Here is a 27,431-nt window from a genome sequence, read left to right as displayed (position 1 = left end):
GTGATGGGGTTATGCTGGGCAGCTGCAGATTTCTGGGGGATGGTGTGGCCAGGGCCCAAGGAAGTTGGTCACAGATTAGCCAGAAGTGGGGTGTTCTCTGGTGGTTGTGGGACTCCAGGCACAAGGGTGTAGGGATGTGTGTGTAACAGCCTGATGGGGCTGGTCAGCTGCACTGTACCCCAGAGCACCTTCCCCAGAACCAGCAGTTTTCATCTGCTAATCAGAAGCAGACACAAGTTGCTGGGTATGCCTCTGCCCGGGCGCCCCCTTTCTCGGAAATCCCCCAATCTGGAAACTATTAAACTCAAGACTGCCTGAAATATAGCCCTTTAATATCTCAGGCTGCCCATTCTGGAGAGGGTGCAGGGTGTTGCTCTGAATACTTGGGGACTACCACCATAAAAAAATAATTGGGGACCCCAGGCCATGTGTAATACCCCCCCCATCGTATCACCTTACAGGATTGGTGAGGCACTTGTAGGGACCAGCCCCTCCCTATCATTTGAATCTCCTATCCCCTTCTTCCACTAAACACTCCAATTTTGGTGGTTGTAGAAAGGTGGGAAGGGGTGAATATTTTGTTTCAATAATATTTTGAGAGGGGCAATCGAAAGTTACAAACAACATTGTGGTTTTCCTAGTTGCTAAAGCACCCTCTCATGTTTCCAGCTTAAGAGACCTCCCCAATTCCAGAAGCTGTTGTTTTCTTGGTCCTTTTGAAAGGTGCTTTGCCTACACGTCGTTTCTCTCTTGTCTTGCTTCCTTACTCCTCCTCTTGGCCGCTTTGCTGTTCTGCGACCCCGGCCTCAGTTCCACACCGGGTGGAGGACAAGGCACCCATCTTCCTCTGTTCTGACCGAAGGGACTCAGGCTTCTCTCCAAGCCCGGCTCAGCGGCCTTTCCGGACTTTTCCATCCAGCCCCTGCTCCAAGGCCCTGTCGCCTCCCCTGGTCCGTCAGCGTGGCCTGCTTCCTGCAGCCCGCCAGACACGGCCTAAATACGGGCGGGAAGGAGGGCCTCAGGGCTCAAGGGTCCTAAGAGAAGCGTGAGATCCAGAGCAGGCCCACCCGGCCGGCCCACTGTTCAGTACCAGCTCAGGCTCCAGCCTGCAGGTCAGGATTGGATTCTATTTTTATTTATTATAACTTGTGAATTAAAACCAGAACACAACACACATCTGGGGAAAGAAACGAAAGCTGAGGGGAAAGAGGGGCTAGCAAACGCCCTCCTGCCCTAATCTTCCTCCCACCTCTCCTCAGCTCCTTTGTCAGAATCACAAAACCCTAAAGGTTGTTCCACTTGGGAAGGCAGCGGATAGGTACATTTCCGCAGCCCCGAAATGCCACTTTTATGGCGCTGTTTGTCTCCCTGCTCTGGATTCTGAATGGAGCCGAACAAAACAGCAGCGCGGAGCTGGCTAGACGTCTGGGCTTAATTGTTTTATGGTTTAAATAAGGTGGACACTCTTTCCTTTGAAATCGGATTATAGGAATGTTTTGTCTATGGCCCACGGAAAACAGGACCTCACTGGCTAGGAGGGAGAGGTGGAGAGAGCGCTCGTGAGAGAGGGATGGGCTACAAACCAGGGGACCAACAACCGGGAGAAGTCAGAATACCACTCCAAAGTCCTGCGGGCGGCAGCGGAATAGGCTGTTCGGAAGCAGCAGCAGGGTAAGAGGATCGAGGATTTTAGGGTGCGCGCCGCGGGCAGGTGGTCGCGGGAGCTTTGGGAAGTAATCTGAATGCGCAGAGGTGTTCCCAGCCCAGAAATGTGCCTGAATAGGGGGAAAGATCGCGGCAGTTCTCTCGTACAGTGTCTCTTAATGCCGGAAGAGAGGGTAACAAACAGAGAAAATAGTGTGAAACCTTTGACAAGGTTTATTTCGAGAACTTACAAAACAAGGGAACAGAAGTCCTGAGAAAAATCTCTTCCGGGGACCCTCCTCCCCTCATTCTCGCACCCATTTAGAAACTCCCTCCCACTTCCCATCTTAGGGCTAAGCCTGGGACTTGCTTGCTGTGTCTGTTGGCTTTTTTACCCGGCTGGACTGCATTAGAGCAAGTGGACGCGAGGTGGCGCTGTTGCTCAATGTTAGAGGCTGCATTGGTGCCCCAGACCAGCCTGGCCGCACTGACATTTAAGGCCCAGCACCGAGGAGCAACGGCAAGAAGGCCCCGCGCCCCGGCTCAGCCTGGCCCCACTGGCTCTGAGCAAATCAATCCTCTCACCTGCGAGGTGTAAATAAATCGTGAGTGGTGGCGGGAGATGGGCCCTCGCTCTGGCAGCAGGCTCGGGAGGCTCAAGAGGGCGGGTGTCGAAAAGAATCGCTTTGCGGAGGTGATAAGCACGAAGCAGGCAGCGCGTAATTAACACAAAAAGGCAGAATGACCCGGACAAACGAACATAAATCCGTGGTACCTAAGTGGGCGGTGCAGGCCTCTGGGAGAGGGACAGAGACGCCGCGGCGAGGATGGCTGCTTGTGATTTCCTTATTTCCAGGTTCCTGGAGAGAAACCAACCAGATATGTGTAAAAGAAAAAAAAAATCAAATGAAAGAAAGATAGGCGAGGGACCCCCAAAAGGGAAAACCAAGTCCAGCCAAGGATTTCGGACTGGTGGGCTCTCTGAGCCGAAGGTGGTGGCGACACTCTCGGGACAGTCGCATTCCGAGACACAAAGGCCAGGAAGAATAGCTGTGTGACAGGGTTTTCGCTGGACCATAAACTGTCGAGATATGCCCCCACCCTCTAAAGATAAGGCGTAGGCCCCAGAGCGGATCTAGCCTGCAAAGCCTCCTTTTTCCAGGGAAAGTATTTATGACAGTCCCCAGTGACCCAGATGCTTGGAGCCCAGAGTCCAGCTCCTTTAGCTCAGTACTTGAAGAACAGGCTGAAGCATGTTCTCTGGTAGTGGCGAAGACCCCTGTCTTGCCCTGCATTATCCTGGACCCTAAGGAGACTGGTATCCCTGGGATAGCCCTCTTCTGCACCTCCCCACCTTCCCCTACCCCCATCCCCGCCCTGCTCCAGGGCCTGTGTTCTAGATTTTGCAGAGTCTGAGCAATTTCTAACTCTGATGGGGGTGGGTTTCTCCAAATGCAGGGGACTGAAGAAACATCTCTTGCTGGGGCACCAGGGAATCTCCTTTGAGAATTTAGCTGAGGGTGGCCATTTCCCCAGCAATAATTTAGATAACAGAAGGATTGGGGGGGGGGTGTTCATTCTATTGGCACCATCCTCTCATGCCATTCCTTCCTCTACCCCTAGAGCTGGGCTCCCGATAGGAGAGAAAAAGATCTGGTTTTCTAAATGCCTCTTTCCTTGTCCAACTCTGAAACCCCAGAATGTGGAAGGAAAATTGGTAACATTTTTTTTTTCATGTTACAAAGAGCTAAAGATGCATGTGTGTTTGTCAGGTATTATTTTCCTATGTGCCTGGGTGTGCACGTGTGTGCACTGTGTCTGTAAGGTGACAGGGGTGTTTCCAGGCATGCATGGTAGTTTAGTGAGCATGCATTTGATGTTTTTCAGGATGGAAGGCTAACACATACAGTATGTGTGTATCCTGTGCCTCAGTGTTGCCCTGCATAGGGGGGAGACTGGAAAAATCATTTACTCCTCTTTTTAATTCATATGCACACAGCACACATATCCACAGCTCTCTCACTTTCTCTCTTTTCTCTCTGTCTGTGTTCGGCCCACATAACTGTACACACATAAGGCCAGAGAAAGGTGTTGATGGAGTAAAGTTGTTGTTGTTTTTTATCTGTTAGAATTAATTTGAATTTACCTAGCCTTGGAGATGGGGAGAACCCCCCTCCCCCGAGAATATGTGGGTAAATATTTAAAGAGTGTCTGTTGACAGTTCCCATCCACATCCTGGCCTGGGCAGCCTGCCTGGGGAAGTAGGGGTGCAGTAAAGCCAGGGGGGCCCTCTAGGGCTAGCTGGCATTTCCTATGGGGTTAGGGTGTGTGGGGACAAGAACCGTGCTCCAGTCTCCTCCAACCCAGATATAAGTATTCTCCTAAGAAGAAATATCTTGAATCAGCCTAGCCAGAAGCCAGGGACCCACCAGCTGCCCTCTCCTTCTCTATCCCCACAAGCAGCTTTGCTCTTAGAGTCTCCAGCCCAGCTCCTGGCCATTGCTTGGGCTTTGTGCCTCAGGCAGGAACTGGAGTCTGAAGGGGCAATGTAGACCAGACTGGGTGTATGCAATGCCACCCACCTCTGGCCCTCTTCACTGCCCACAGCAGGCAGGCAAGAGGGCCTTGAGGACCTAAGGAAGACAGGGCAGATTTTCACCCTGGGAAGGGCAACAGGCATGAAGACTGCTGATGCCTGAAGTATTTGGAGATATGATGTGCTTGTTCCTCCTCAAAGTCCTCAGAGTTAAGGACCCCCTGGGATCCCATCTTTTGGGTCAGGGGACCTTCTCTCCCTTGCTGGCATTCAACCCCCTTGGGGGGTCTTATACCTGTTGAGGTAACCTGAGTTGACCTGCTGGCCCAGGTATCTCTCTGAGAGGAAGGAAAAGAGAAGTAGGGGAGAGGCACCTTCAGATCTGAATGCGCACCTTGGAAAAACTGGCCCCAGCCATTAGCTGGGGCTGGCTCACCCCCCCCCACACACACACACATGTATATACCACACCCCCATCCCTCCCCTTCCTTTCCTCCCCTTCCTCCAGGTCCCCCCCCAGCCTGAACCCCTCAACCCCCCACCATCTCTCTCTCTCTCTCTCTCTCTCTCTCTCTCTCTCTCTCTCTCTCTCTCCCTCTCTCTCTCCCTCTCTCTCTCTCTCTCTCTCTCCCTCTCTCTCGCCTGTCTTCATGTCGTGGATTGATGAACGCGAATCGCGTGTAAGCGCCGCCACCGCCGGGAGTCTGAGGAATTCGCCTGGGCTGTTAAAGGAAAGAGCTAAGTGAGGGAGCGCGAGCTCTACCTACCGACAGTGAAGAGAGCCGCCGCCGCCGCCGCCGCCGCGCCCGCTGCCTCCGCCGCCGCCCGCCCGCCCGCCCGCCCAGCCCGGGAGCTGCGTGAGCCGGCCGGCCGGCACCCGGCGCCCCCCCACTCGCCCAGCCCGGCCCAGCCCCGGGAAGCCAGCCGGCCGGGGGTTCGCTCCCGGGGGGAGGGGAATTTCGGGGGTACCGGGCGGGGGGAGTCGCGAGCCAGAGGGGAGGGGGCGGCGGGTTTTCATGTGCCCAGCATGAGCTCCTACTTCGTCAACCCCCTGTTCTCCAAATACAAAGGCGGCGAGTCCCTGGAACCGGCCTATTACGACTGCCGGTTCCCCCAGAGCGTGGGCAGGAGCCATGCGCTGGTGTATGGGCCGGGCGGCTCGGCGCCCGGCTTCCAGCACGCCTCGCACCACGTCCAAGACTTCTTCCACCACGGCACCTCGGGCATCTCCAACTCGGGCTACCAGCAGAACCCGTGCTCGCTGAGCTGCCACGGAGACGCCTCCAAATTCTATGGCTACGAGGCGCTCCCTAGACAGTCCCTTTATGGGGCTCAGCAAGAGGCGAGCGTGGTGCAATATCCCGACTGTAAATCCTCCGCCAACACTAACAGTAGCGAAGGACAAGGCCACTTAAATCAAAACTCGTCTCCCAGCCTCATGTTTCCATGGATGAGACCCCACGGTGAGAAGTCTTTTCTCTTTCCCCCTTGGTCTCCCGCGCTCCGGGGTCTTCCCCCCCTCCCTTGCCTCCTTTTTGTCTGCCCTGGCTTTCCCTCCTGGCTTTGGGGTCTCCCCAGCCCCACCTCCATGCCTGAGTGGGTTTCTTGAGGTTGGGAGGTTCAGCTGGGGGTGGGGTGGGGCGGAGGCTCGCCTTGAATATTTTGGGGACTGGGGTGAAGATGGGGGAAAGGTGGTGTCTGGGTGCAGAGGGTTAAAAATCTTTTTCTCCACCTCTGTCTGTCTGTCTGTCCGTCTGTCTCTCCCTCTTGCCATCTCTAAAGTCAAAGTTGTGGAGTGGCTGGGAAGGGGGCTGAAGACCCTGAGCTTATCAGCCTTTGGAGCAAACCAGTGTCTCCATAGGCACAGATCCTTAATCCAGGACAGTGGCCAGGCTGTCTTGGGGTGAAGGGAGACCCTGTTTCCCTTCCCTAGCTAGGTCAGAGGGTGGTGAGACTTCAACAATAGGTACTCTGGCTCTCTGGGGGCACCCATTGCCTCGTCTCAGAGAACTAATCTTAGGGCTACTACCCCAACTTTGCTGTACCTCCCTCAGTTGGAGAGAAGAGAGGGAGTCAGAGAGGAGAAAAAAAGAGTGCTGGAAAAAGAGGCCATGCAGATTAGAGGGCTTTGAGGTCCTAGGGACCCTAGCCAAGCCATCCCCAATCAAAGGCTTGTGGGGTCTCCTGGAAACCCTCAGAGTGGCTCAGGTCATGAGCCCCTCAAAGGGTGGCCCCTCGTGGCCCAATTTCGAAGTAAAAGGGGAAGCGAGAAGCGACAAGTTCCAGCGGGGATGGCCCGTGATTTATTTGCTGGTCTCCAGTTAGCAATCAGGCCAAGCAGTGATACATTCCAGGAGATCAATTATTTTTCTTCCTGGCAAAGCATTAGGCAGAGAGATTCGAGGAGGGGGCAGTGAGCAAAGCCCCTCTTCTTTAATCCTGAGATCTTTTTCCTGTCTTTTGGAAACAGACTGTCTTTAGCCCTGCTCACCAAATGCCACTCTGCACTTGTAAACAAAGCTGCAAGGGTCAGTTTCCTGGGACTTCAGGCCCTGGGGGGACTCTGTAGTGCTCCCCTGGCCTCTGCCATCCCCTGGTTTCCAGACAGACCCCAGTCCCTGCCCCCACCCCCACCCCACCTCCCAAGGTGAAGCCAAACCAAAACAAGCTCACAAACTTTCCTGCCCTTGCTTGCTTTCTGCTCTCGCCTTTTCTGCAGAAGGGAGGAGAACTGGGGAGATTTGAGGGGGGACTTTAGGAGAAGAAGAGTGGCAGGGGAAAGCTGAGCCCCTACCCAAACATAACGAGACTGGGGTTCTGTTCTGTCTAGCTCCGGGGCGGCGCAGCGGAAGGCAAACTTACAGCCGGTATCAGACCTTGGAACTAGAAAAGGAGTTTCTCTTTAATCCTTATTTGACACGAAAGCGCCGAATTGAAGTCTCTCACGCTCTGGGACTGACTGAGAGACAAGTGAAGATCTGGTTCCAGAACCGAAGGATGAAGTGGAAAAAGGAGAATAACAAGGATAAACTGCCTGGAGCCCGAGATGAGGAGAAAGTGGAGGAAGAAGGAAATGAGGAAGAGGAGAAAGAAGAGGAGGAAAAGGAAGAAAACAAGGACTAAGCAAAAAAGAGAGATTCCCCCCACCCCTTTAGCAACTCCCTTGAAGTTTCGTTTTATGGTAGCGGATAAATTGAGAAGTTTACGACTGTCATTTGCTTTTATAGAGAATAGAATGACACTCACAACTCTAACTACCTGTCAGATACTTGCAGCTCTGGTTTTATTACCTTTGGACTTCCCCCGATCTTTATTTGTTCGGGGGCTGGAGGGGGGAGACCGAGACACAGCGAAAAGTTCGGAGTCTCTGTCTCAGTCGTTGCCCTGACACACACACTTATCCCTACCCCCACCCTTCGGACTTCTGCCTGGATTTTAAGGTCTGAGACCTTGCCTCTTTGCCCCCTCTCTCTGCCCCTTCTTGTCACATTCCCACCTCCCTGCTTCTCTGGTATTTATTTTAGAGGGAAGCCCCTCAAAATGTGGAAGAAGACTCATGGTTTTGTTTTTCTGCTACGATTAGTGTTAGATTTACTTCTTTTCAAAGGATAGGAAAGAAAAAGTGAAGGAAGGAAGGAAGGGAGGGAAAGGGAAAATGTTTAAAGAAATAAAAAAAAATGATAGCAAGAAATATCTCCTCTCCCTTTCTGGGGCTCCCCGCTTAGAAAGACCCCTTGACTTTCTCTGGGAACCTGATGGAAACCTGAATATGTGGGTCTCTGCTGCACCCCCCCCCCCGCTTCCGGCGGGTAAATAGGAGCCTGCAATCACCTCTGAAGTCCTACCTAGTCATCCCATGGTCACTTGGGCCCATGCCTTCTTCCCCTTCGCTTTCTGATTTCTGTTGTTGGGCCCAGCTTCCTCTGAGCTGCGTTAGTGTTAGCGCTCAGAAATCACCATAATCATTAAAATAATAATATTAATAATAAAATTTTAACATACTACCTAAAGGGAATCTGCAATAATCTTGAAAAATAAAAAAGAGAAGTTTTAAAAAAAATCCTAATATGGAAGAAAAAAAGAGAAAAATTTTAAAATAAAAAAAAAAAGGAAAACCTCCAGCGTATTTTATCACTACCTATAGAAGAAAATCCTGCTTTGAGTATTCGTAATGCGGTTTTGTTGTCGTTTGTTGCTGCTTATTTCACTAAGAAAAACCCAACAACTGAGACTGCCTAGCTCGCCGGTCCTGTGCGCTTTTATTGTGCTTCTAACCCCAGTAGAGTAGAACTAAATTGCACTGAATGTATAGTTAACTCTGTCTTGAATTCTGTTTATGCAATGTGCTCGAAAGAAAAAAAATGTTAAAATATATCTATAATGATAATTTTGGTCATTTGTCTTTATGTCCAGCTATGAATGTAGATTTTGTGTCCCGGCAGCCCTGTTTCTGGTCCAAGTACTTTGTATTGTATACGTGAGTCATAATTAAAAAAAAAAAAGGAGAAAAAAATATATGAAGCTGGAATGACTTGTTTTTTCTCCAGTGCCACCCCCCTTAACATTCTCTATCCTCTCTCTATCTCCCTTAACCTTCTCTCCCAACACTCTGGAAAAGGTCTCCTCCACTGATCTCACTTTGAGGTGGGGGGAACTCGATGTGGAGTTGAAAGATCAGGATGGGCTGGGAGGGCAGGTGAAAGAAGGAGGTGAGGAGGAAGAGGAAGAAGAGCAGTATGCTCTTGGGAGAATCTTGGCTCCAAGTAAAGTGAGTTTCTGGATGCCAGGATCCCAATGGGGAGAAAGTATCTTCCCACTTATCCACCATCCTCCTCACCAGCCCTGAGCTGGGCCCAGACAAAGAATCTACCCCAATACTCCTCCCACAGCTAGGCCTTTTTCTTCCAGAGGTTGGGGCTGAGGATGAGGCAATGGGATTCTTTCTGATCTACACATGGGCCTCATGGCCAATCCTGGGCACCCAGCACCCAGCACTAGAATAGTGAACAGGGTGGGAAGAATATGAGGCTCAAGGCAGCCTGGAAGACTTGGGTGGATGATGCCTAAGGGATTGGGGGTGGGGATGAAGAAGCTTAAGCCTGGAAAAAGGAGAGAGAGTGAGCTGGTACCCCACAAGGAATGAGTCCACATTCTGAAATTCAAATTCAGCCAGCACAGAGCCATCACTGTCACCCAGCCCACTTGCATCTACTCTAGCCTCTGTCTGGCTATTTTAAGCCTTCAGCTTTACCTTGGCAATTGGGCAACCTGCCCTGCCCACAAAGCGGGGGCCATTGGCCTGGGAGGGGGAATAAGCCTGCTGAGTGGACAGTCCTCTCACTCCAGCCACAGCAGGGTAAGGAGAGTCCTCACTGGACTCCTTATTCCCCAAAATAAAAGGTCAAAGGCTAAGAGACTCAGGGGGAAAAGGGGTCTCTCACTCCTCCCTGGAGGGTTTTAGATGGAGAAATCTGTTTATGCCAGTAAAATTCTGGTCAAATAATACCAAATTCCAGAGATACAAGTCATCTGACTCAGAAAGGAGTAGGGTAAAGGGGAGGGGATGGGATCTTCTGGTCTTAAAAACCAGATCCGCACAGACTGAAATATTTTTGAGGCCAGATCTCTCTCTCTCTCTCTCTCTCTCTCTCTCTCTCTCTCTCTCTCTCTCTCTCTCTCTCTCCCTCCCCCCCGCCACCACCCTGACAATTATTTCCCCAGACTTAGGCCCCAGGCCGACACTCTGGACACTCTCCGCTGCCCCCCCAATCTGGGTCCCTGGCTCCTCAGCAAAGTGGTTCTGAAAACAGGATTGGGTCAGGCATCATGGATAGGGGACTGCTGTAGCCCAAGAGGCCGCAGATTGGAAGCACGGGCTGGGGGCAGCTGGGAACAGCTTTGAGCAGCTCTGGAGAAAATCTGCTGGAATCTGGGGTCCCAACCGAGGGCCGAAGTGCCAGCCAGGTAACCCCGTTTGCTGCGGGAGATACAGGCTACCCGCCTGTGAGGCCCGAAAAGAGAGCATTTCGCTGCGACCTCAGGCCTTCCCAGAGGCGGCCCCTCCAGACTCCGAGGGCTGGCAGAGGGGCCGTTTCATTTTTAAAATGTAGAATTGTGATTTCTATTAATAAAAATCGCTGACTTAGTAGCCGAGTGGGTTGAAACCTATAGTAAATGGTTCCAAAGACCCTCGCCGAATTTTTCCCGCACCAAATGTCCCATTCATCCCTGGCCCTGCTCTGCTCAGCGATGCCCGTGGCCCCAAGCCCGCCGGCGTCGTCGGAGGGCGGGGTGCGTCTGGCGCCGGGCATCGCTTGAGATGCGAAGCATCCGATGGGCCAGACTGAGAGAGCTCCAGCCACCCCCTCATGCAGTACCCGCTCCTCCACCCCTTCTGCCCACCGCCTTCGTTTTCTCGTTTGGAGAGAAAAGGAGGTAAAACCCGTTTTATGGGGGAATTTAATTGCGAGCAGGATGCACTCTTTAGAAACTCGTTCTCCCAAATGTTCCTGCCGTCCCATTACTGGAATGAGGACCATTCTGCTGCAGCAGATAGGACTCTTTCCCATTCTTTACTTTTTATTAGCCAATCAAAGTGGCTTCCGAAAGCTATTTGTGATTTGTGAAAAATAGTATCTTTCAAAATGCTGAGTTGAAGCATCTCCCTCATTTCGCCTTGAATTTATTATTCTAATCTCAACCGTAGAGACGGGATAATGTAGCTATTAAATTGGGGGGCAAATTCGTTTCTTTAGATTTTTTTTTTTAAATTCTCGGCATTTTCTCTCTCCTCACTTCATTGCAGAAGCCAGGAGAGGTGCGGGCCTGCAGGGGATCTGGAGGTTGAGGGAGGCTGTGAGTGTCCTAAGGGGCTCCTTGGTGGACCCTAAGATGGGAGAGTGGATTGGCCTCCCCAGCCTCATCTTCTCCAAATAAAATACCCCAGTGGCTGGGAGCCTGCTGGAGAACGTTACCCTGCCCCAATTAGGGCGAACTCGGGACAGGTTGTGCCACAGACTAGAAGTAAAATTTCCGGTGAGCTGCCCGCAGCGCTGTCCCATTCTCCCCGCGGCCCATTGTGAAAAGCTGGGCCAGCGCTTCCTTGTCGTAATTTTTAACTACCTGTTATAAAATTTATGAGTGGGTTTGTAAAAGAACCAAGGTCCCTCATCCGGCTGAGGGAACTGCTGCGCTTACTATGGAGGAAGTTTGGGGAGGGGATGAGGGACCCCTGTTGGTTGGGGTGGGGCACCCAGCTGTGGAAGTCACCGTGCCAGCTCCCAGCCAAACCTAAGGGAGAGCTTTGAGTCTTCAAATCTCCAGCTGACGAGAAGAGTGGCTGGACTGTGACTGGTTGGCAAATTGTCTCTATGGAAGAATTTATTCTGGGCTTCCCCACATTGGACACATCACCAAAATTCAGAGTCTGGAGAAGCGTGGGGGTTAGTTACCTCAGGTGCTCAGAATTTAGCTTGGAAGGTGCAATTTAGAGAGGAATACGGTCTTTTTTTTTTTTTTTTTTTCATGGCCTCAAAGGTGTGTCCCAGTGGCCTGGACACCAGAATTTTTCTGAAAAAGACAAGCAGGTGTGGGCCACCTGACAAGAAAGAAAAGGCTTCAAACTGCCTTGTACCCAAAGGAAAAAGAAGTGAGAACCAAGATCTTGGGCCTTACTTTTATTTTTAATCCTAAAAAGATTGGGAGTCAGCTTCCATCTGAACCTTGGAATTGAGGAGACCTGACACTAGGGATGGTCTGGGGGGAGTGGATTTATTTTTCTCTGGAAAAGGAACCTGGGAATGAGGGGTGCTTTGGGAGTTCTGTAGGCTGTCCCCAGTTCTCACTCCTCCTGGTGCCTGTGCATGACTGCCCAGGGCCAGCCTAAACCTTTTCCGCGCTGTAGACCACGGCCAGGTCAGGCTTGGTTATGAGGCTTCCAGCGGCTTGCCCCTCCCGTTCCTGTCTGGGGTGGAGTGGGGGTCTGCCGGGCGGAACACCCCATTGGGAAGAATGTTGTTCTTTTCCTAGAGGAATAAAAAAAAGGTAGGTGTAAGGAGCGCATCCCTTCTTGGTCCCTTCACCTCGTCAGCCTTCACTGTCCCAATGCCAGAAACCTTTGCAAAGCTTCAGTCCCCCAGAACCGACCTTAATACCCCATTTATTAAGAAAATATTTTAAATTCGGCATGGCAAAGGAAAGCAGCCTACTCAGTACCAGAATCCTTCCTTCCCTTCTCTCGCGTCCCCCTTTGCCCTTTCTGCGCTAGCCTGATGCAGCCCGGCCCATGGGGAGTGGGCGGTGGGTGGGGGTGCGGTGGGGGTCGGGGGATGCTCCCTCTCCGAGAGAATTGGGTAAACATGGCGACCGCGGCGCCCATTTGCACACGCTACACAAATGCATCGCATTCCCGGTTGTTTGCAGAAAATTTACAGCTGAGTAATAAAAGTTTACGATCGACTCACAAGTTGGATTGGCCACAAGAAGTCATGTGGATTCCATCCATGAACGTGAACTTTTTATTGTGGTTTGTCCGTTCGGAGCGCTCCGCAGAACAGTCTTCTCTGTAAGAGCCTAACCATTGCCAGGGAAACCTGCGCTGGGCGCTCCCTTCATTACTAGTATTTTTTAAAATTAATCTGATTAATAATTATTTTCTCTCCCCATTTAATTTTTTTTTCCTCCCAGGTGGAGTTCCTAGAAGCTGGGGGCACCTGGGAAGGGGGAGGGGAGAGGCAGGAGTTGAGGGCAACTCTCTCTCCCTTTCCAACCCTCTAGCCCCCCAAGGGGCAAGAGGAATGCGGGAGCAGTTGAGATTTGGAGCTGCAGATTCTTCCCCCTTCCCTCTCCCAGATTCTGCCTCCTGCCACCTTCTTGCAACTCTCTTTAATTTTATTTGGCTTTTTGATTACTGGGACTATTCTTTTTTTCTTTTTAAATTTACATAAAGTATATACGTGTGTATGGAGCTGAGACAGGCTCCGCAGCGGCACAGAATGAGGGAAGACGAGAAAGAGAGAGAGTGGGAGAGAGAGAGGCAGAGAGAGAGAGGGAGAGGGAGAGTGACAGCAGCACCCGGTAAGTGTTTCCTTATTGGTTCAAATATGTAACTAATGGTCCGTAGCTGGGTGGCGGTTTCAAGATAAGGACAGCAGCGGCTGGTCTTGGTTAGAGAGGAGAGGGGGATGGAGAAAGGGTGGGCGCGTGGGCAATTATAGGGAGGAAAAGTGGAGGGGGGGGAGAAATTGGGTTAAACTAGAATATGGTAGTGGGGTAGTGTGTTGTTCTGATGTCACTGCGCGCCGAAGCTGAGGGTTGAGGGGGCAAGAGGACTGCGCATGTGGGGCTCAGGCCAGGGTCTAGTGCGCGGACCATGCCTGATGCCCACCTTGTCCTTACCTGTTATACAGATTTGCGGCCTCTTAGCTAATGGAAGCGGGATAGAAGGAGCCCGGAAGCTCAAACTCCAGGGCAAGAGAGAGAACCTGTACATTGCCCCCTGAGCAAAGTCTGCCCCCCAACCCCCAAACAAACTTTCCAGCGCCCCCTCCCTGCTCCGCAGCCCCCTCCCTCCGTGAGAGCGCGACCGCTAGGGCTCACACATGCGCAGTGCAGGCCGGGCCGCGGAGCAGGAAGAGAGCGCGGCTCCGAGGGCGGCGGGGCCTGTTAATTGGCAATTAGTGGGGAGGCTGGTGGCTGGTGCGCGTCAGCGGAGGGGAAAGCATCTGCCCACCCCCTATTCCCGCCCCCACTAGAGCGGATGGAAAGATGGGAGGTGCCCTGCACTGCGTGGATGGGTGGGGGTGGGGGACGCGGTACTCAAAAGCCATCTTGTGCTCGGAGAAAAGGGGCCAATCTGCCTTCTCTCTCCCGGAGGGGCGTCCCCACCCCAATTGCGGCCACCTCACCCAGGGTATCCACTGAGCTGCTTCACCCACCTCGGCCTGGCTGCTCTGGGCTAAGACCTACCCTGCCTGGGGCGGAGGTGGGTTTGGGGAAGACCTCCCGCACCAGGCTGGGTGGGGTCAGGCCCAGGCCTCGCTGGCGGGGCCTCCTGGGTGAGTGGAGGCAGTGAGTACTCAAGGCGCGGCTGGCTCATGGGGTAGGGACGTCAGAATTGGGCGGCCGGGAGGGTCCTGGGCGCTCGGGATCTTCCTAATAATTGGTGCTAATGGCGTGTTGTATATAGTTTTAACCCGACACATATGGTTTCATAACACAGTGGCTTAATTTCTTCCAAATGTACGTGGACCTGAATGTGTTGCAGTTTGATATATGACCGCGCCCTGCTCCCTGGCCTGGGTCCGCGGCGGCCCCTATATGTGTGAGCTGTTTATAAAAGGCGATGCACAGGCAAACGTTTACACACCCAGGCAGACACACCCCAGAGCTGGGGGAGGAGGGCGCATATTCCTGGAGAGGGCCGAGAGTTTGGGGGCTAGACTCGCCTTCCGTCCGAGTTAGGATTCCCCCCGCGCCCCCCCCCCCGCCGCCCGCATCCTCTCCCAGAGGCGCGACAGGACTTCTCCACCAAGCCCTAGTGGGGGGAGGGGATCGCTCCTCGATTTCCTGTTTAAACCCTGACCCGTAGCCTGGGGGGTGGGGGGAAAGAACCTGTTTTTATTAATTCTTAAAAATATAGTTCGACTGCATTCAAATCAAGCCGCTTGGGCTCGAGTTGAGGGTGAATCTTCACTCCCCTCCCCCCACAATCCCCTTCCCTTTCTCTCCTGCCCCCCCAAAATTCCCCTTTCGCAGCCGACATAAAGGCCTCTGAGGTATTCTCCTGGGGGAAGAAATGGCATTTTCTCTCCCCCTTCCCCCCCACCACAGGACTTGTGTGTCGGTAGAGGCGTCTGCCGAGGGGCTAATTTCGCGTTCCTTGTTTACGATCGAGAAAAGCGCTTGGCTCTCCCCAAATGGGCCCAGCCCGCCGCCTCCTCAGGCTGCCGCGCGCTCTCCCGCCGCTCCAGCGTGGCCCAGGGACTGCCGGGTCCGGAGCCGGGTCGGGAGCCAGGCCGCGGCCACCGAGACTTCGAGTCTGTGGGACCTGGAAAGGGCAAGGGTTGGACAGTGGGCCAGTGGAGGGAACCCGGAGGCCTGAAAATGGGAGCCTTTCTACTGGAGTAATGTGGGAACCGCCGACCGGTGAGGCCTCTATTTCTCTTTCGCCTGTGTTTTGTCTGACCCCCGCCGTTTGCCCCCCCACCTCCGCAGGTGGCCGCACTGTCTGGGGTGGCACAAGTCTTCTTTGCCCTCAGGGAAACAGTTTCTGGAGAAGGCCACTCAGGCCAGTGGGGATTCACTTGGGATATTAAAGGGCCCTCTCTCTTCGGAGGGATGGGCCTGGGCAAAGCTGAGCTATTTCTCTTGGCATACAGGGATCTAACCCAATGCGTTGTTGGCGGGATTTCAGGGTGTTAGGGTTCGTGGCTGACGAGTTAACAGCACCATCCTGACACATACTTATATAATATTTTTATCAATTGATTTTCTGTCTCTTCCTGGCTAGAGTCCTGCAGACCCCCATGCCCTTCACCCCTAGACTCATGAGACAGAAGGATGCAGAGAAAGTATAGCAGCAGTGACTGGCCCTTTTATTTTTTTTCCAGTTTTGTAGTCTGGCCAGGGAATAAACCTGGTCCCCTAAGCCAGCCCCCTACTTCCCTCCTTACTTTCGATTTTCTTTCCCTTCTCTCTCTCCCTCTCTGGCACTCAACCAGAAGCACAAGGGGGGCTACCAGTGGCGACCCTCAGCCTCCTTGCAGGTCAAATTCCCTGTAGACACGGTTCTTAGTGCAGAAGAGCACTGCTGTGATTATCTAATAATAGCCAGGGCTGCTGAGAATAGAATCTAGCTCAAGGACTCTGCACACCCAGGGCTAAGGTTGGGCAGAGGCACTGAATCTGTGGGTCAGTGCCTGGCAACACTCCCTGGAACCCAGTGCTCCCAGCATTCCCCTCTGAGCCCACTCTTTGGGCACTTTAGGCCTGCCCCTTACAGGCTTTGTCAGCCCTGCCATGGGCTGTATTTTATGCGCCAGTTCCTAGCAAGGGAGAAATGGGTAGAGCAAACCCTTTCTCTCCCTTGTCTGATAGTTGTGATCCACAGGAAGAATGCAACCTTGTTTTCAGAAGGCAGCTTGTTGGGTTTACTGTTGTGTTCAAAATCCAGGCTTGGTAGCTTTATACACTTATTATATACAGGCTCGAATGTACAGACTCAGATTTTTGCATGAATATATATATAGTCTCGTATTTCCATGGTTAATTGTGTATTACCATGCCTATATTTGCTCAAACACTGTTTTATGTGCATGCAGAATTTTGTTAACCCTTACTATATGCGCATGGGCTCAAGGGGGGTACTGAGTGCACCAGAACACCCTCTGTGCATGCTCTGCTGGAAATGTCTCCGTGCTGAAATCGGAGTATGCGGGTTCCAGTAACCAGTGGATGTTACAAAGGCTTTTCTACCTTATTGCCTTTGCTGTCCAAGCAGCTGGGCTGGGGAAATACTGATTCCTTCTGCTTTCTCTCCACATCTCCCCATAAACTTCCCCAACTCAGAGACTATTTTACCAGGGGGAGCCCAGTTGTGTTGAAAGTGAATTCTGTGGGAAACTCGTGGGTAAGGTGGGGCTACCAGCAGTCGCTGGGCCCTGGTGCTTGAAGTCTTGCTGGGACAGTGAAAGGGATTGAAGTGGTTAATAAGGTGGGCTCTGGGCTGTGGTCTGGAATGGCTGCCCCTAGAGTACATGGAGAGGCCAGTTGAGAAGGTGCCAGAATAGCTAGGGGTGCGGCGAATATGTCTCTCAGCCCTGCTCACCTTATCAGCGTCCTGGGCCCAAGATTTGCCTACGTCTTCTGTGGGGCAGATTAGACGCTAAGTTCACCAAATATCCAGATGATGGGACTTTGTTTGAATTCTGTCTGCTACCTGAGTTGGGGAGAAGGCTGACAGATCAGTGCTAGAAAAGAAGCTGGGTCTAGGTGTCTGTGGGCCTGGAGTGCTGAGCGTCAGCCATGGCTGGGAATTAACCAGTCTTCTTTCCTAGCCTTTCTTCCTTCTGGGGCCATGGAAAGACAGAGTAGGGTGGGGGGAATATAAATGATAAATAGTGAGAAAACCCATAAAAGAAAGTAAGGACAGGAGAGGGGCTGGCGGGGTTTTCCTCCACTCCCTAGGTGATCAGGTCCAGACATGCTGCGGGTACGGAGTCTTGCAGCTTTCTTCCACCTTATCTCTGCTGGCACCAAGAGCGGCCTTGTGCACCCTGGGATGCTGGGGTGACATTACCCCCAAATCTTGTCCTTCCTCTGGCCCACGGCCTCTGCCATGGTGCTGCAGCCGCCCCTGTTTATTGTGTCTGTGAGGAGTTGTTTACTTGTTTTGTCTGCTGCCACCCTGTGTCAGAAACCCGCCAAACCAGCAAACTCACCCAGGAGAACAAAGTGCAGCGTTATCCGAACTCCCTCCCCTTTCCGGCACCCGCTCCCGCCATTACCTCCTCCCTCACTCTTCCTTTCTGAGAGGAGGAAGCAGAAATTGTCCTAAAATCGGCAGCTGTTTTTAGGGTTGGGGGAATTATGGGGACATCATAAACCTCTGGTGTCCTGGTGGTGGAGGGACTTCAAGTCCTCCCTTTGCCTCGGCTTTTCTTCCTATCCCCTGGCAACTGCTTGTTTTAAGGGGCCACAGTCACTGAGAAAGTTGAGCCCCCCTCATTCCACTCCCCCATTCTCCCACTCCTTTCTGCAGGAGTTTTCCCTGAGACACAGGTTGTTAGGTTTTAAATCAGAGTAATGTTGGCGGATTCATAAAGCCAGATAAAGCATGTCATTCTTTCCTCACCCTCCCTTCTCAGCCCCCCAAAATAGCAGTGAATTTAAGCAAATCCTACAAAATTAAATTGCCCCTTCGCTAAAGATCCTATAAATCTCCAATCCCGCCAGGTGTAGAGTCGGAGAGGCCGCTGTTCGCCTCTAATTTTGCTCCTGGCTATCAAATCTAAAAGAGTATCATCGAAGTAAGTAATATTCTCGTTTCTGAAATTAATTTCCCCCTCCCCATCTCTCTCCCTCTTTTTGCCAGCGCAGATTAAATAGTTCTTTCAGATCTGCAAACAATAAAGGATAAAATTATTTATAGGAAAATGAGGACTATGTTTCATTGTTGGCTTATTGTTCCAGAACATAATAACATTTTATTTTCAAGTGGGAGAACTTAGACCAGGGAAGGAAGGGGAAAAGGAAAAACAAATGAGGGGAGGCAGGGCACCCACACACAAAACTCTTGCTGTATATAACTTTCATGACACAATTTCCTCATGACGACTCACGGTGACGTCATAAATGCCACGTTCTTGAATTTTACAATTCTTATAAACCTCCAAAATGGGTATAAGCAGTGCTTGCTCAGTGTGGATGGGTATTAGAGAAGCCAGGGGGATCCTTCAGCCTCATTCTGGGGGCCAAAAATATTCAGAATAGTCTTGTTTTTCATTTTTCCTCCTGGACAAAGCAGGACCACTTTGCTTTGCCTCCCTGAAATGTCACTGGAGTCTGAGTCCCATTCCTAATGGGGTTGAGATACTATGTTCGAAGGCTCTCTGCGTGCCCCCTCCTCAGCTGATAATCTGCTGCTTGGGATAGAAGTGGGAGGCTTCAGGGCAGGGCCCCAAAACACAGAAATAATACCTTCTAGAGGGAACCAACTGGGGCTCAGGGCTGAGTGTAATGGGACAGAGGCGCTTGGGACCTGTTTTACTTTTAGAACCTTCAGCCAGAGAAGTGAATTGAGAAGCCAAACAAATGCTGATGTGGGAGTTGGTGTCTGCTGTTGGTAGCAGCATTAAGTGGAGTGGTAATAAAGGTTAGGCAGAAATGTGGAAAGAGAGAAGGAAGAAAGGAAATATGATGTGAGTTAGCAAACCCTTCTGTATACCTTTCTTCTCTGTTTAATGGCAAATAAAACAAAAGCAGCTTGGGCAGACTCTAAACCTCTTAGCTCAAAAGAGGAGTCACCAGCCCAGGCCTCTGAGGTGTTTGGGGCAGTTCTCAGATGCTTGACATGCCCCATCTGGCCTCTTCCTCCTTCCCTCCTCCCTGCAGACCCCCAACTTCTTTAGCTGGCCAGCCTGAGCCCTGTCCCCAGAATATCAGCACCCCAAAATGGAATCCATTTCCGGGTTGGGTGTGTCAGATTTCCTTTTTTCCCCCGAGTGTCTCCATGCCTGAACTTTGAAAGGGGGAGTATTCTTTTAAGGAATGCAATGTGTATATGGGGGGGGGGGGGTATGTGCTCAGACAACTTCCTTCACCATATCTGTGAGAAACTGGGGGCTCCCAGGGTGAACTATTCTTTCGTGTCCCCAAACAGACCCAGTTCCCCGTGTTCAGGTTCTCTGGAAGACTAATAGACTCTTTGCAATCCTTTTGCTCCGGATTCTGTGAAGATCAAAGGAGCTCATGCACAAAACACTAGGCGTTTGGAGTAGGATTTATTCTTTTAATTTTTAAATAAAAAATCTAATCATAAGCCAGTCGGGCCAACTAAGCAGTTGCTCTAGAACAGCAAAGCCTTAACCAAACAGTGCGATTGTGAGGTGAGCTGAACAATTATTGAAACTCGGCTTTCTCTGCAAGAGGGATTTCAGCCCTCGCCCTGTGGCACAAAAGGGGTCGGTGGGGCAACCACTCCTCTCCCACTCTGGGAATCGAGAATTGGGGAGGGTGGGTTAGGCAGCTGCAGTGGCTTCCAGGCAGCCAACTGCCCAGGCCGAGCCCTGAGTCCTGCAGCTCCAATGTCTCCGTCCCGAGCAGCCTCTGGAGGCGCCGAGCTGTAGTTGGTGGCGCCGGCAGCCAGGAATGGAGTTTGTGTATCTGTGTGTGAGGCTAGGTGGATCACAGACATCCACGTAGAGTTGGAAGATCTGGGGAGAGAAAGAATACTGGCAGCACACAAACTAATCAGGACCTCTGGAAAAGACTGCCCTCAAATAAAAATTCCAGATCTCATCCCTCTCACTTCAGAGACCCTTCCCCAAGAAATTAATATATTTTCTAGAGCAGAATGGAAAGCAAAGGCAAACAAGGTGAGACCTGCCCATGAACCCCTTTCAGGCTAGAGTCCAGTCCCACCCACGTTCTCCCCATTTCATATATACACAGGCCCTAGTCCCTGGCCTGGAGCAGGATAAATCTGGAGTAGGAGCGCTTGACTTACTCTGGGAGACACCCTCAAGTGCCCAGTCTCCAATGCGACCCTGAGCCTTGGGTGACTCCAGGCCAGTGAATGTACCACACTTAGGCCCATGGGGAGCCTGCAGTAAGTTCCTCTTCTGTAATTAGCGCTCATGAAAAGCATGTGATTTGGATTTGGGGTGGGGGGACTAGAGCAGCGATTAGAAACTTTCCCCCTTTATTCCTGTTCTCTGTTTTTTGAATTCTGTTTTTGAACCCACTAATTACAGCTCCCAAAGTGAAAATCTGCTCTCGCTGACAAACTCCCTCGGAATGCCTGATTCCGGAGGCCGAAGGGGCAGAGCAACTCGGAGACCTGAGGGCCTGATGGGGGGTTTTCTCTGATTCTCTAGGCTTATTTTATGGAAACAAAGAATAAATTCTCTCCCCCCCACCTTCCCAGAATTTGTGCATATTTACAGAGCTCAACTGCAGTTTTAATAAAACATCTGTTCTTGCTTCTGTTGATGAGTTTCCATAATTGTTTTCAGACAAATTTAACAAGAAAATATAAATATATTTAGAAAAATCCAAGTCCCAGCTTTCCCCCCATAGACAGTCGTTCTTTCACTAAATAAAATAAAATAAATATGAAATGAGAAAAGGAAAATTTAATCCAATGGAGGGAAGATCGGACTAATCTGACCTGCTCTCCCCCCTTGGAGCGAATCCTTCCAGCAAATTTCAGCTGCATAATTAAAGATCTTACTGAAAGAAGAAGGTTTCTTTCCCCGGGAACGGAAGGTGATAGGACAGAGTGTGTTGGAAATTCATTTGGGGGGAAATTATTTGTGTTTCTGCTTCCCCTTCTCTCCCTCTTTCAGCATTTCTGCCTTTTTTCCCCCAGCAGCTGGTTTCTGTTCATTATAAATCCGGGAGACCTTTCAGTCTCTGCCTTCTGTTTAGGGACGTAATAAAACACTTAACTTTCCGGGACTGAGACTTACATTCTGTTCCTCAGGTCGCCTGCCCCCATGCCCACTACCTTAGGGCCCCAACGGAGACTGTCCCCAACTTTGGGGCCCTTTTTCCTTCCAGACTTGGTTTAGGAGGGGCTCAAGGAAACCCAGGAATCTTTGCTAGGAAGCTGCAGTGTGTGCATCCCCAGAAGTCCCTTCTTTCAAGATCCTTCCTTCTCCCACCCACCATAAAAGGGATTTAAAAATACATAGAAGATCTACGCATTGAAAGTGAAACCTCATTAAGACATCCGAGCTTCCATCATTCAATTTGTTGTACATTGCAACAATTTAATATCTTGAAGGAAATATCACTGACATGATTTATCCCTCTAGCAATCTCCCTCTGATGGGGGGGGGGATTTACTCTTTCTTTGGCCTATTCTACGTGTTACACACTACCTTTAGGGAAGAATTGAGGCTGGGAACTCTGAACAGCTACTGTGTCAAGGGGTGCACTGACTCTTCCTTAGCTCAGCCCCCTGGGTCTCCCCACCCGCAGTTCTCTCTCCCTCTCCCTCTTGCCCTCCAGGGGGCCTGGAGCCCCAGTCAGCTGGTGGAAACCTCTGTCCAGGCATGCCATGAATTCGAGGACAGCTGGATTCTAGAGTAGAAAGCAATTCATGCTTGTGTCTGTTTGTGTATCTGCCATGTCACCCCGAAATGAGACAACTCATCTCGAAATTTCTTAAGAACACTCCTTTACCCTTTCACCTTCATCACCTTTGGGGGAAGAAAGTATGGGCCAAGAGGGGTAACCTTTGTAATTATAGGGGCCTTTCCCCTACCTTTCTAAATACCGACAAATATCCCTCTTTTCTGAAGGATTGGGACTGTTTTTTTTTAAAAAAAAAAAAAAGCCAACGCAAATTGTCTAGCAGGCAGACTCTTAAGTTCCTAACGAGGTTCATGTATTAACTAACATGTGTTCTCCACCAGCTCCTACACACTGTCTGCTTTTGGGTTCGAAACTTTATTTTTCCCCCCTAGCGACACTCCAGGGAAACCTTAATGTTACAGAAGATGAATAAACGAGTTTTTTTCCCAGCGTAGTCCTGTTTATGGCTTTATTGCTACCCATTGATTACTCCGCTTTGTTACGCAGAAGGAAAAGATCATAAAATCCGGCGACATCCGGGTCCTTGTTATAGCCAATCCTCTCCCCCTCCCCCCAAAAATGATGGGGGGCGGAATATGAGCTTCGCTTGCCCCACCACCCCTTCTTTGTCAATTCAAAGCATTTTCAGCCCGTGCCACGATATCAAATTAACTTTGGATTAATCAGGAGAAAAATCCCATCTGCACACCTTCCGCTGCTTCAGTTCTTCCACTGCGGCTTCCACAGAAGCCTCGGACTCAACTGCCTTTTCCTAACATTCTCTTCCTTTTTCTCAGTCCCAGGGTGGAAAGAAGTGGGGATAGGCGCTGCTAAGAGGCTGGGCCCTACCAGGTGTGACTGGCCCTTGGGTGAGAGCTCCCTAGGAACGCTTTGCTGGAATCTCCAAGCCCCAAAGCTCAGGTCCAGGGGCGCCTCCCTTGGCAGGGCAGAGGGCCGGGAGGGGGCAGGGAGCTCTGACCTGTACAAGGGCTTGAGCCTGCAAGACACTAACAGTCTATCAGAGCTCCACCAGCCTTCTCTTCCTGGCTGGATCTTGTGTGAATTACCCCACTGTCCCTCGCTGACTCCAAATCATAAATTCTCACCAGCATAAACAGGAGTTGATGTGTCTAGAAAGACTCTCAGAGTTCTTTCTCCTTCCTTCCGTCTTTCCTTCCTTCCTTCCTTCCTTCCTTCCTTCCTTCCTTCCTTCCTTCCTTCCTTTTTCTCTCTTACCTTTTACTTTTTTCTCTCCTCTTTCTTTTGTATTTTTATACATTATCCCTTTTGGGGAAAAATGCTGCAAGAGTTTCTGCCAAAAATGAGGTCCTGAGAAGAAGGCAGAGGGGAGCTAGTGGGGGGGGGGGAGGCAGATGCCTGGCCCCTTTGCCCTGCTCAGCTCTGCCACTCTACCTTGAAGTCTCACCCTTACCCCTTGACACATGCGTGCTCCCCACATTCCCCCTACACCTAAAAGTCTCAGCCACACTCTCCTTCCTCTGAGCACCATGTTTTATGCAATTTCTTTCTACTTTTTAGTTTTAAAAAATTCACAGGGAAAAAAATATACTGGTTTGGCAAGGAGGACCCACTTCATTGAGTGTCAAACCAGGATTTCCTGTAGGATTTCTGGGGATCCCCCCTGAGCTTGGAAGGAGCTTTCATGGAGAAACCAGGATGTAATTTTAGAAGGGGGCAGATATAAAAGGTGAAATCAGATCGAAAATACAGGAATTTCTCCAGCCCTGGCTCTGGCCACTGCACAGCAAAGTTAGCTGGAGCTGAGAGATTTCCTGGGAAAGCAGCTCTCCTTCCCTGGGCCCCAAGGCCCTGCTCACGGACATTCACCCTTCCTTCACCTCGAAATCAGTTCCCTTATGTATATATATTTTAAAGAAATCCAAGTCTTACTTTCAAAGCACACACTTAGTCTCAACTAGGGAATCAACAGAAGCAGAAGCGATTTTTTTCCCCCTTCTTGACATCTGGCTTGCGATTGGCTGGAAGGGGGTCAGCTGACTTTGTCATTTTGTCTGTCCTGGATTGGAGCCGTCCCTATAACCATCTAGTTCCGAGTACAAACTGGAGACAGAAATAAATATTAAAGAAATCATAGCCCGACCAGGTAAAGGCAAAGGGATGAATTCCTACTTCACTAACCCTTCCTTATCCTGCCACCTCGCCGGGGGCCAGGACGTCCTCCCCAACGTCGCCCTCAATTCCACCGCCTATGATCCAGTGAGGCATTTCTCGACCTATGGAGCGGCTGTTGCCCAGAACCGGATCTACTCGACTCCCTTTTATTCGCCACAGGAGAATGTCGTGTTCAGTTCCAGCCGGGGGCCGTATGACTATGGATCTAATTCCTTTTACCAGGAGAAAGACATGCTCTCAAACTGCAGACAAAACACCTTAGGACATAACACACAGACCTCAATCGCTCAGGATTTTAGTTCTGAGCAGGGCAGGACTGCGCCCCAGGACCAGAAAGCCAGTATCCAGATTTACCCCTGGATGCAGCGAATGAATTCGCACAGTGGTGAGTTTTACAGCTCCAAGATATAAATTAAATAAACTGAACTGGCTTTATGACCGGCTTCCCTAGAAGAACGGGCGGAGAGAGTTTTTTATGGCCCCATAAAAACAATCACGCTCGTCTCCTCGCCGACGCCGAGACAGGGCCCCCTCTTCTGCCCCCTCTGCTCGCCTCCCGCTTGCTCACAGGGGCCTGGCCCCCTCGGCCCCTGACGGATTGGAAGGCTCCAAGGCGAGCTGAGGGGGCAGGAACAGGGCAGGGGATGAGGGGAGGGGGTAAAGGATGGGGGAACCCCAAAGTCGAGTCAGGTTGAGGAGAAAAAAGGGGGAGAGGACGGAGCAGAGAAGTGGGGAGAAGTTCCTAAGGAGCTAGGTTACTTGGGGAGGTGGGGGAACTCAGTCGTTGAGAAATGGGGGCCCTCACTCCCAGTGTTTGGGATTTTTAAAAAATCAGCTTTTAGACTTACAGCTTTCTCCCTGGTTAGTGCTCCCCCCACCCCCCCACACACACCACTCTTTGGGACACACACTTACCAACCTATGGTGGAAACTGAATGAAGTTAGAATCCTGGTTATACCCCCAGTGGGGGTGGGGCAGGGCACAGGGGAGAAGGCTGGAACCCAAGGGGGCCCTGACCTGCTTGCCAACTTGGGAGGGTCAGGACTTCGCTAGGCTAAATTGTCCGTAGAGGAAACCTTGCTGATTGTTTTTAGTGTGTTTTGTGCCTGGATCTCTAGGGGTCGGCTATGGAGCGGACCGGAGGCGCGGTCGGCAGATCTACTCGCGGTACCAGACCCTGGAACTGGAGAAGGAATTTCACTTCAACCGCTACCTAACACGGCGCCGGCGCATCGAGATCGCCAATGCGCTCTGCTTGACCGAGCGACAGATCAAAATCTGGTTCCAGAATCGCCGGATGAAGTGGAAAAAGGAATCTAATCTCACGTCCACGCTCTCAGGGGGCGGTGGAGGGGCCGCGGCCGACAGCCTGGGCGGAAAAGAGGAAAAGAGGGAAGAGACAGAAGAGGAGAAGCAGAAAGAGTGACCAGGACTGCCCCTGCCACCCATCTCTCTCCTCCTTCGCTCCCCCACCTCCCTCCTAATCACACACTCTGTATTTATCACTGGCACAATTGATGTGTTTTGACTCCCTAAAACAAAATTAGGGAGTCAGATATGGACCTGAAAGTCAACTCTGGACCCCCTCCCTCACCGCACAAACTCTTTCACCACTCGCCTCCTCCTTGATCCCTCGCTAGCTCGTTCTCGGCTTATCTGCAAGCCCCTTCCCCCGCCCAGGCCTTGGGGTCTCTGTCCCTAAACCTCGCTTTAGACTCCACAGATCTCCCTGCAAATGAGGACTTGGCCTCCCACCCCCTTAGTGCTCCCCGCTTCCGCCCCCGCGAAAAGAGCCGGCTCCCGGGCCCCGGGCCTCCGCTCCGGGGCCTCAGGGCCCGGCCTCGCAGCAGGGGAGGGCGGGAGGCCCAAGGAGGATGCGTGGCGGTCCCACAGCAACCCCCAGGGCCTCCCCGCAGTCCCTGCCCGACCCCTCTGTCCCAGCAAATGCCCAGCCCAGGCGGATTGTATTTAAAGAATCCTGGGGGTCATTATGGCATATTACAAACTGTGACCGTTTCTGTGTGAATATTTTTAGCTGTATTTGTGATTTCTGTATTTATATTTATGTTTAGCACTGTCCGTGTTCCAACCCCATCTTAAAAAGGGGGGGAAAAAAGAGAGAAAATTACAAAACGGGAGGAAAAAAGTGAATGACATTTGTTTAGCCAGTAGGAGTAAAAAAAATAATAAATTAAAAAAAAATCCCCTCGTGTTACCCTCTTGTATAAATCCGACCTCTGGATCCGTTCTCGAATATTTAATAAAACTGATATTATTTTTAAAAGTTTATATCGGGATTTCTGTTAATTCGCTCTCCCGCCAGCCTCCGGGTGAAAGTTGGAGCAGGCTCCCAGCGCTCCGCGTCTTCTCGCCGCCTGCAAGCCCCCAGCCCCTGCACTAGCCTTTCCTGGAGTCGGGCGCCAGCCCTGGCCTCCCCTTCTGGTAATCGCGCTGAGGGGCTGAGAGGTCTCTCTGGGCTCGCAACGCAGAGCAACACACTCACCCCCGCAAAAAAAGGCCGCATGGGATTTCCATGGGGGTTAGTGGGAAAGCCGGGGTTAGTCGGATTGGTCTTCAGCCCCACAGAGGCCTTTCTTCCTGCCTGTGATAGTCTAGGGTCCTTGTCTTCTGAACCCCGAGCCTCAAAGGCCAGAACAGCAGCATTATCCAGGCACCAGGGTCACCCCGCCCACTCCCCGAATGAGGAGGGGGCTCCCTGTGAGCTGCCCCCGACCTGAGACAGGCCGACTGTTGCGAAACGTGGAGGAGGCAAAGAGCGGAGGGGAGAATGAAGACGGCAGGATTTGAGCCTTTCGCCAGGGATTGAACGATTCAAGGACATCTCGAAAAAGAAAGCCTGGAAACTGAGCTCTCGTCTGCTCTGGGACTCCTGACAGGGCTGGGACAAAATTCCTTCTTCCTTACAGCCTTAGCCCCAGTCCGGTTCCTCACTCTTTCTTCTCCCCTGAACACCGCGGGTGAGGAGCGCAGCCAGGCCCTAACCTTTCCCCAGCTCAGGCCTTCTCTCCGTAAGTCCAGACAGAAACCTGAGTGGACCTAGGAGGTGAGGCAGTGAGGGGGTCTCCCGGAGGGAAAAATCCGCCAGAGTTTTCCAGACGTTCCAGATCCCCGCCAGCGCCCCCTCCAGCGCCTCCGCCTGCGGGGGGGCGGGAGGGGGGCTTCTCCTGGCAGGGGCGGAGATTTCCTGGGGAGAGGCAAGCAGGAAAGAATAAGACTTGGGGCTAGGGGAAGGGGGGTCGGAAAGGGGACGAACGGCTGCAGAGACCCTAGCCACGA

At 51.6% G+C, this 27,431-nt stretch overlaps 2 protein-coding genes across 8 annotated transcripts; both read left to right on the top strand.

Annotated features, from left to right (window-relative positions):
- The first annotated feature begins 4,748 nt into the window (after positions 1–4,748).
- On the top strand, positions 4,749–8,697 carry HOXC8 (homeobox C8). The gene is made up of 2 exons (XM_016142596.2): positions 4,749–5,643; positions 7,011–8,697. Exons 1-2 carry the CDS (start codon positions 5,208–5,210, stop codon positions 7,301–7,303), a joined length of 729 nt encoding a protein of 242 aa, XP_015998082.1. The 5' UTR covers positions 4,749–5,207; the 3' UTR covers positions 7,304–8,697.
- A 3,987-nt stretch (positions 8,698–12,684) lies between these two features.
- On the top strand, positions 12,685–26,423 carry HOXC6 (homeobox C6). Of its 7 annotated transcripts, none has more exons than XM_036236880.1 (3): positions 12,685–13,255; positions 20,653–24,518; positions 25,229–26,423. In XM_036236880.1, the coding sequence occupies exons 2-3, from the start codon at positions 24,119–24,121 to the stop codon at positions 25,558–25,560; spliced, it is 732 nt and encodes a 243-aa protein (XP_036092773.1). In that variant the 5' UTR covers positions 12,685–13,255; positions 20,653–24,118; the 3' UTR covers positions 25,561–26,423. The 7 variants fall into 7 exon arrangements, with proteins under 7 accessions (XP_036092773.1, XP_015998254.1, XP_036092771.1 ...); XM_016142768.2 differs by having other exon boundaries at positions 12,707–13,255; positions 24,173–24,518; positions 25,253–26,423; XM_036236878.1 differs by lacking the exon at positions 12,685–13,255 and adding an exon at positions 13,262–14,162 and having other exon boundaries at positions 24,293–24,518.
- The last annotated feature ends 1,008 nt before the right edge of the window (positions 26,424–27,431 follow it).

This window comes from Rousettus aegyptiacus, unplaced genomic scaffold (assembly GCF_014176215.1).
Source record: "Rousettus aegyptiacus isolate mRouAeg1 unplaced genomic scaffold, mRouAeg1.p scaffold_m13_p_2, whole genome shotgun sequence".
Lineage (NCBI taxonomy): Eukaryota > Metazoa > Chordata > Mammalia > Chiroptera > Pteropodidae > Rousettus > Rousettus aegyptiacus.
The sequence above is the reverse complement of the archived record's forward strand: the minus strand, read 5'-3'. Positions and strand labels throughout refer to the sequence as shown.

Bases quoted from the DNA above. Each gene is read 5' to 3' on its own strand.
- HOXC6 (XM_036236876.1), top strand. From the start codon at position 13,938: ATGGAAAGATGGGAGGTGCCCTGCACTGCGTGGATGGGTGGGGGTGGG. The intron at 14,163-24,172 runs GTGGGTTTGGGG...GCCGGGGGCCAG, and splicing joins CTACCCTGCCTGGGGCGGAG to GACGTCCTCCCCAACGTCGC. The intron at 24,519-25,228 runs GTGAGTTTTACA...GATTGTTTTTAG, and splicing joins GCGAATGAATTCGCACAGTG to TGTGTTTTGTGCCTGGATCT.
- HOXC8 (XM_016142596.2), top strand. From the start codon at position 5,208: ATGAGCTCCTACTTCGTCAACCCCCTGTTCTCCAAATACAAAGGCGGC. The intron at 5,644-7,010 runs GTGAGAAGTCTT...TGTTCTGTCTAG, and splicing joins TCCATGGATGAGACCCCACG to CTCCGGGGCGGCGCAGCGGA.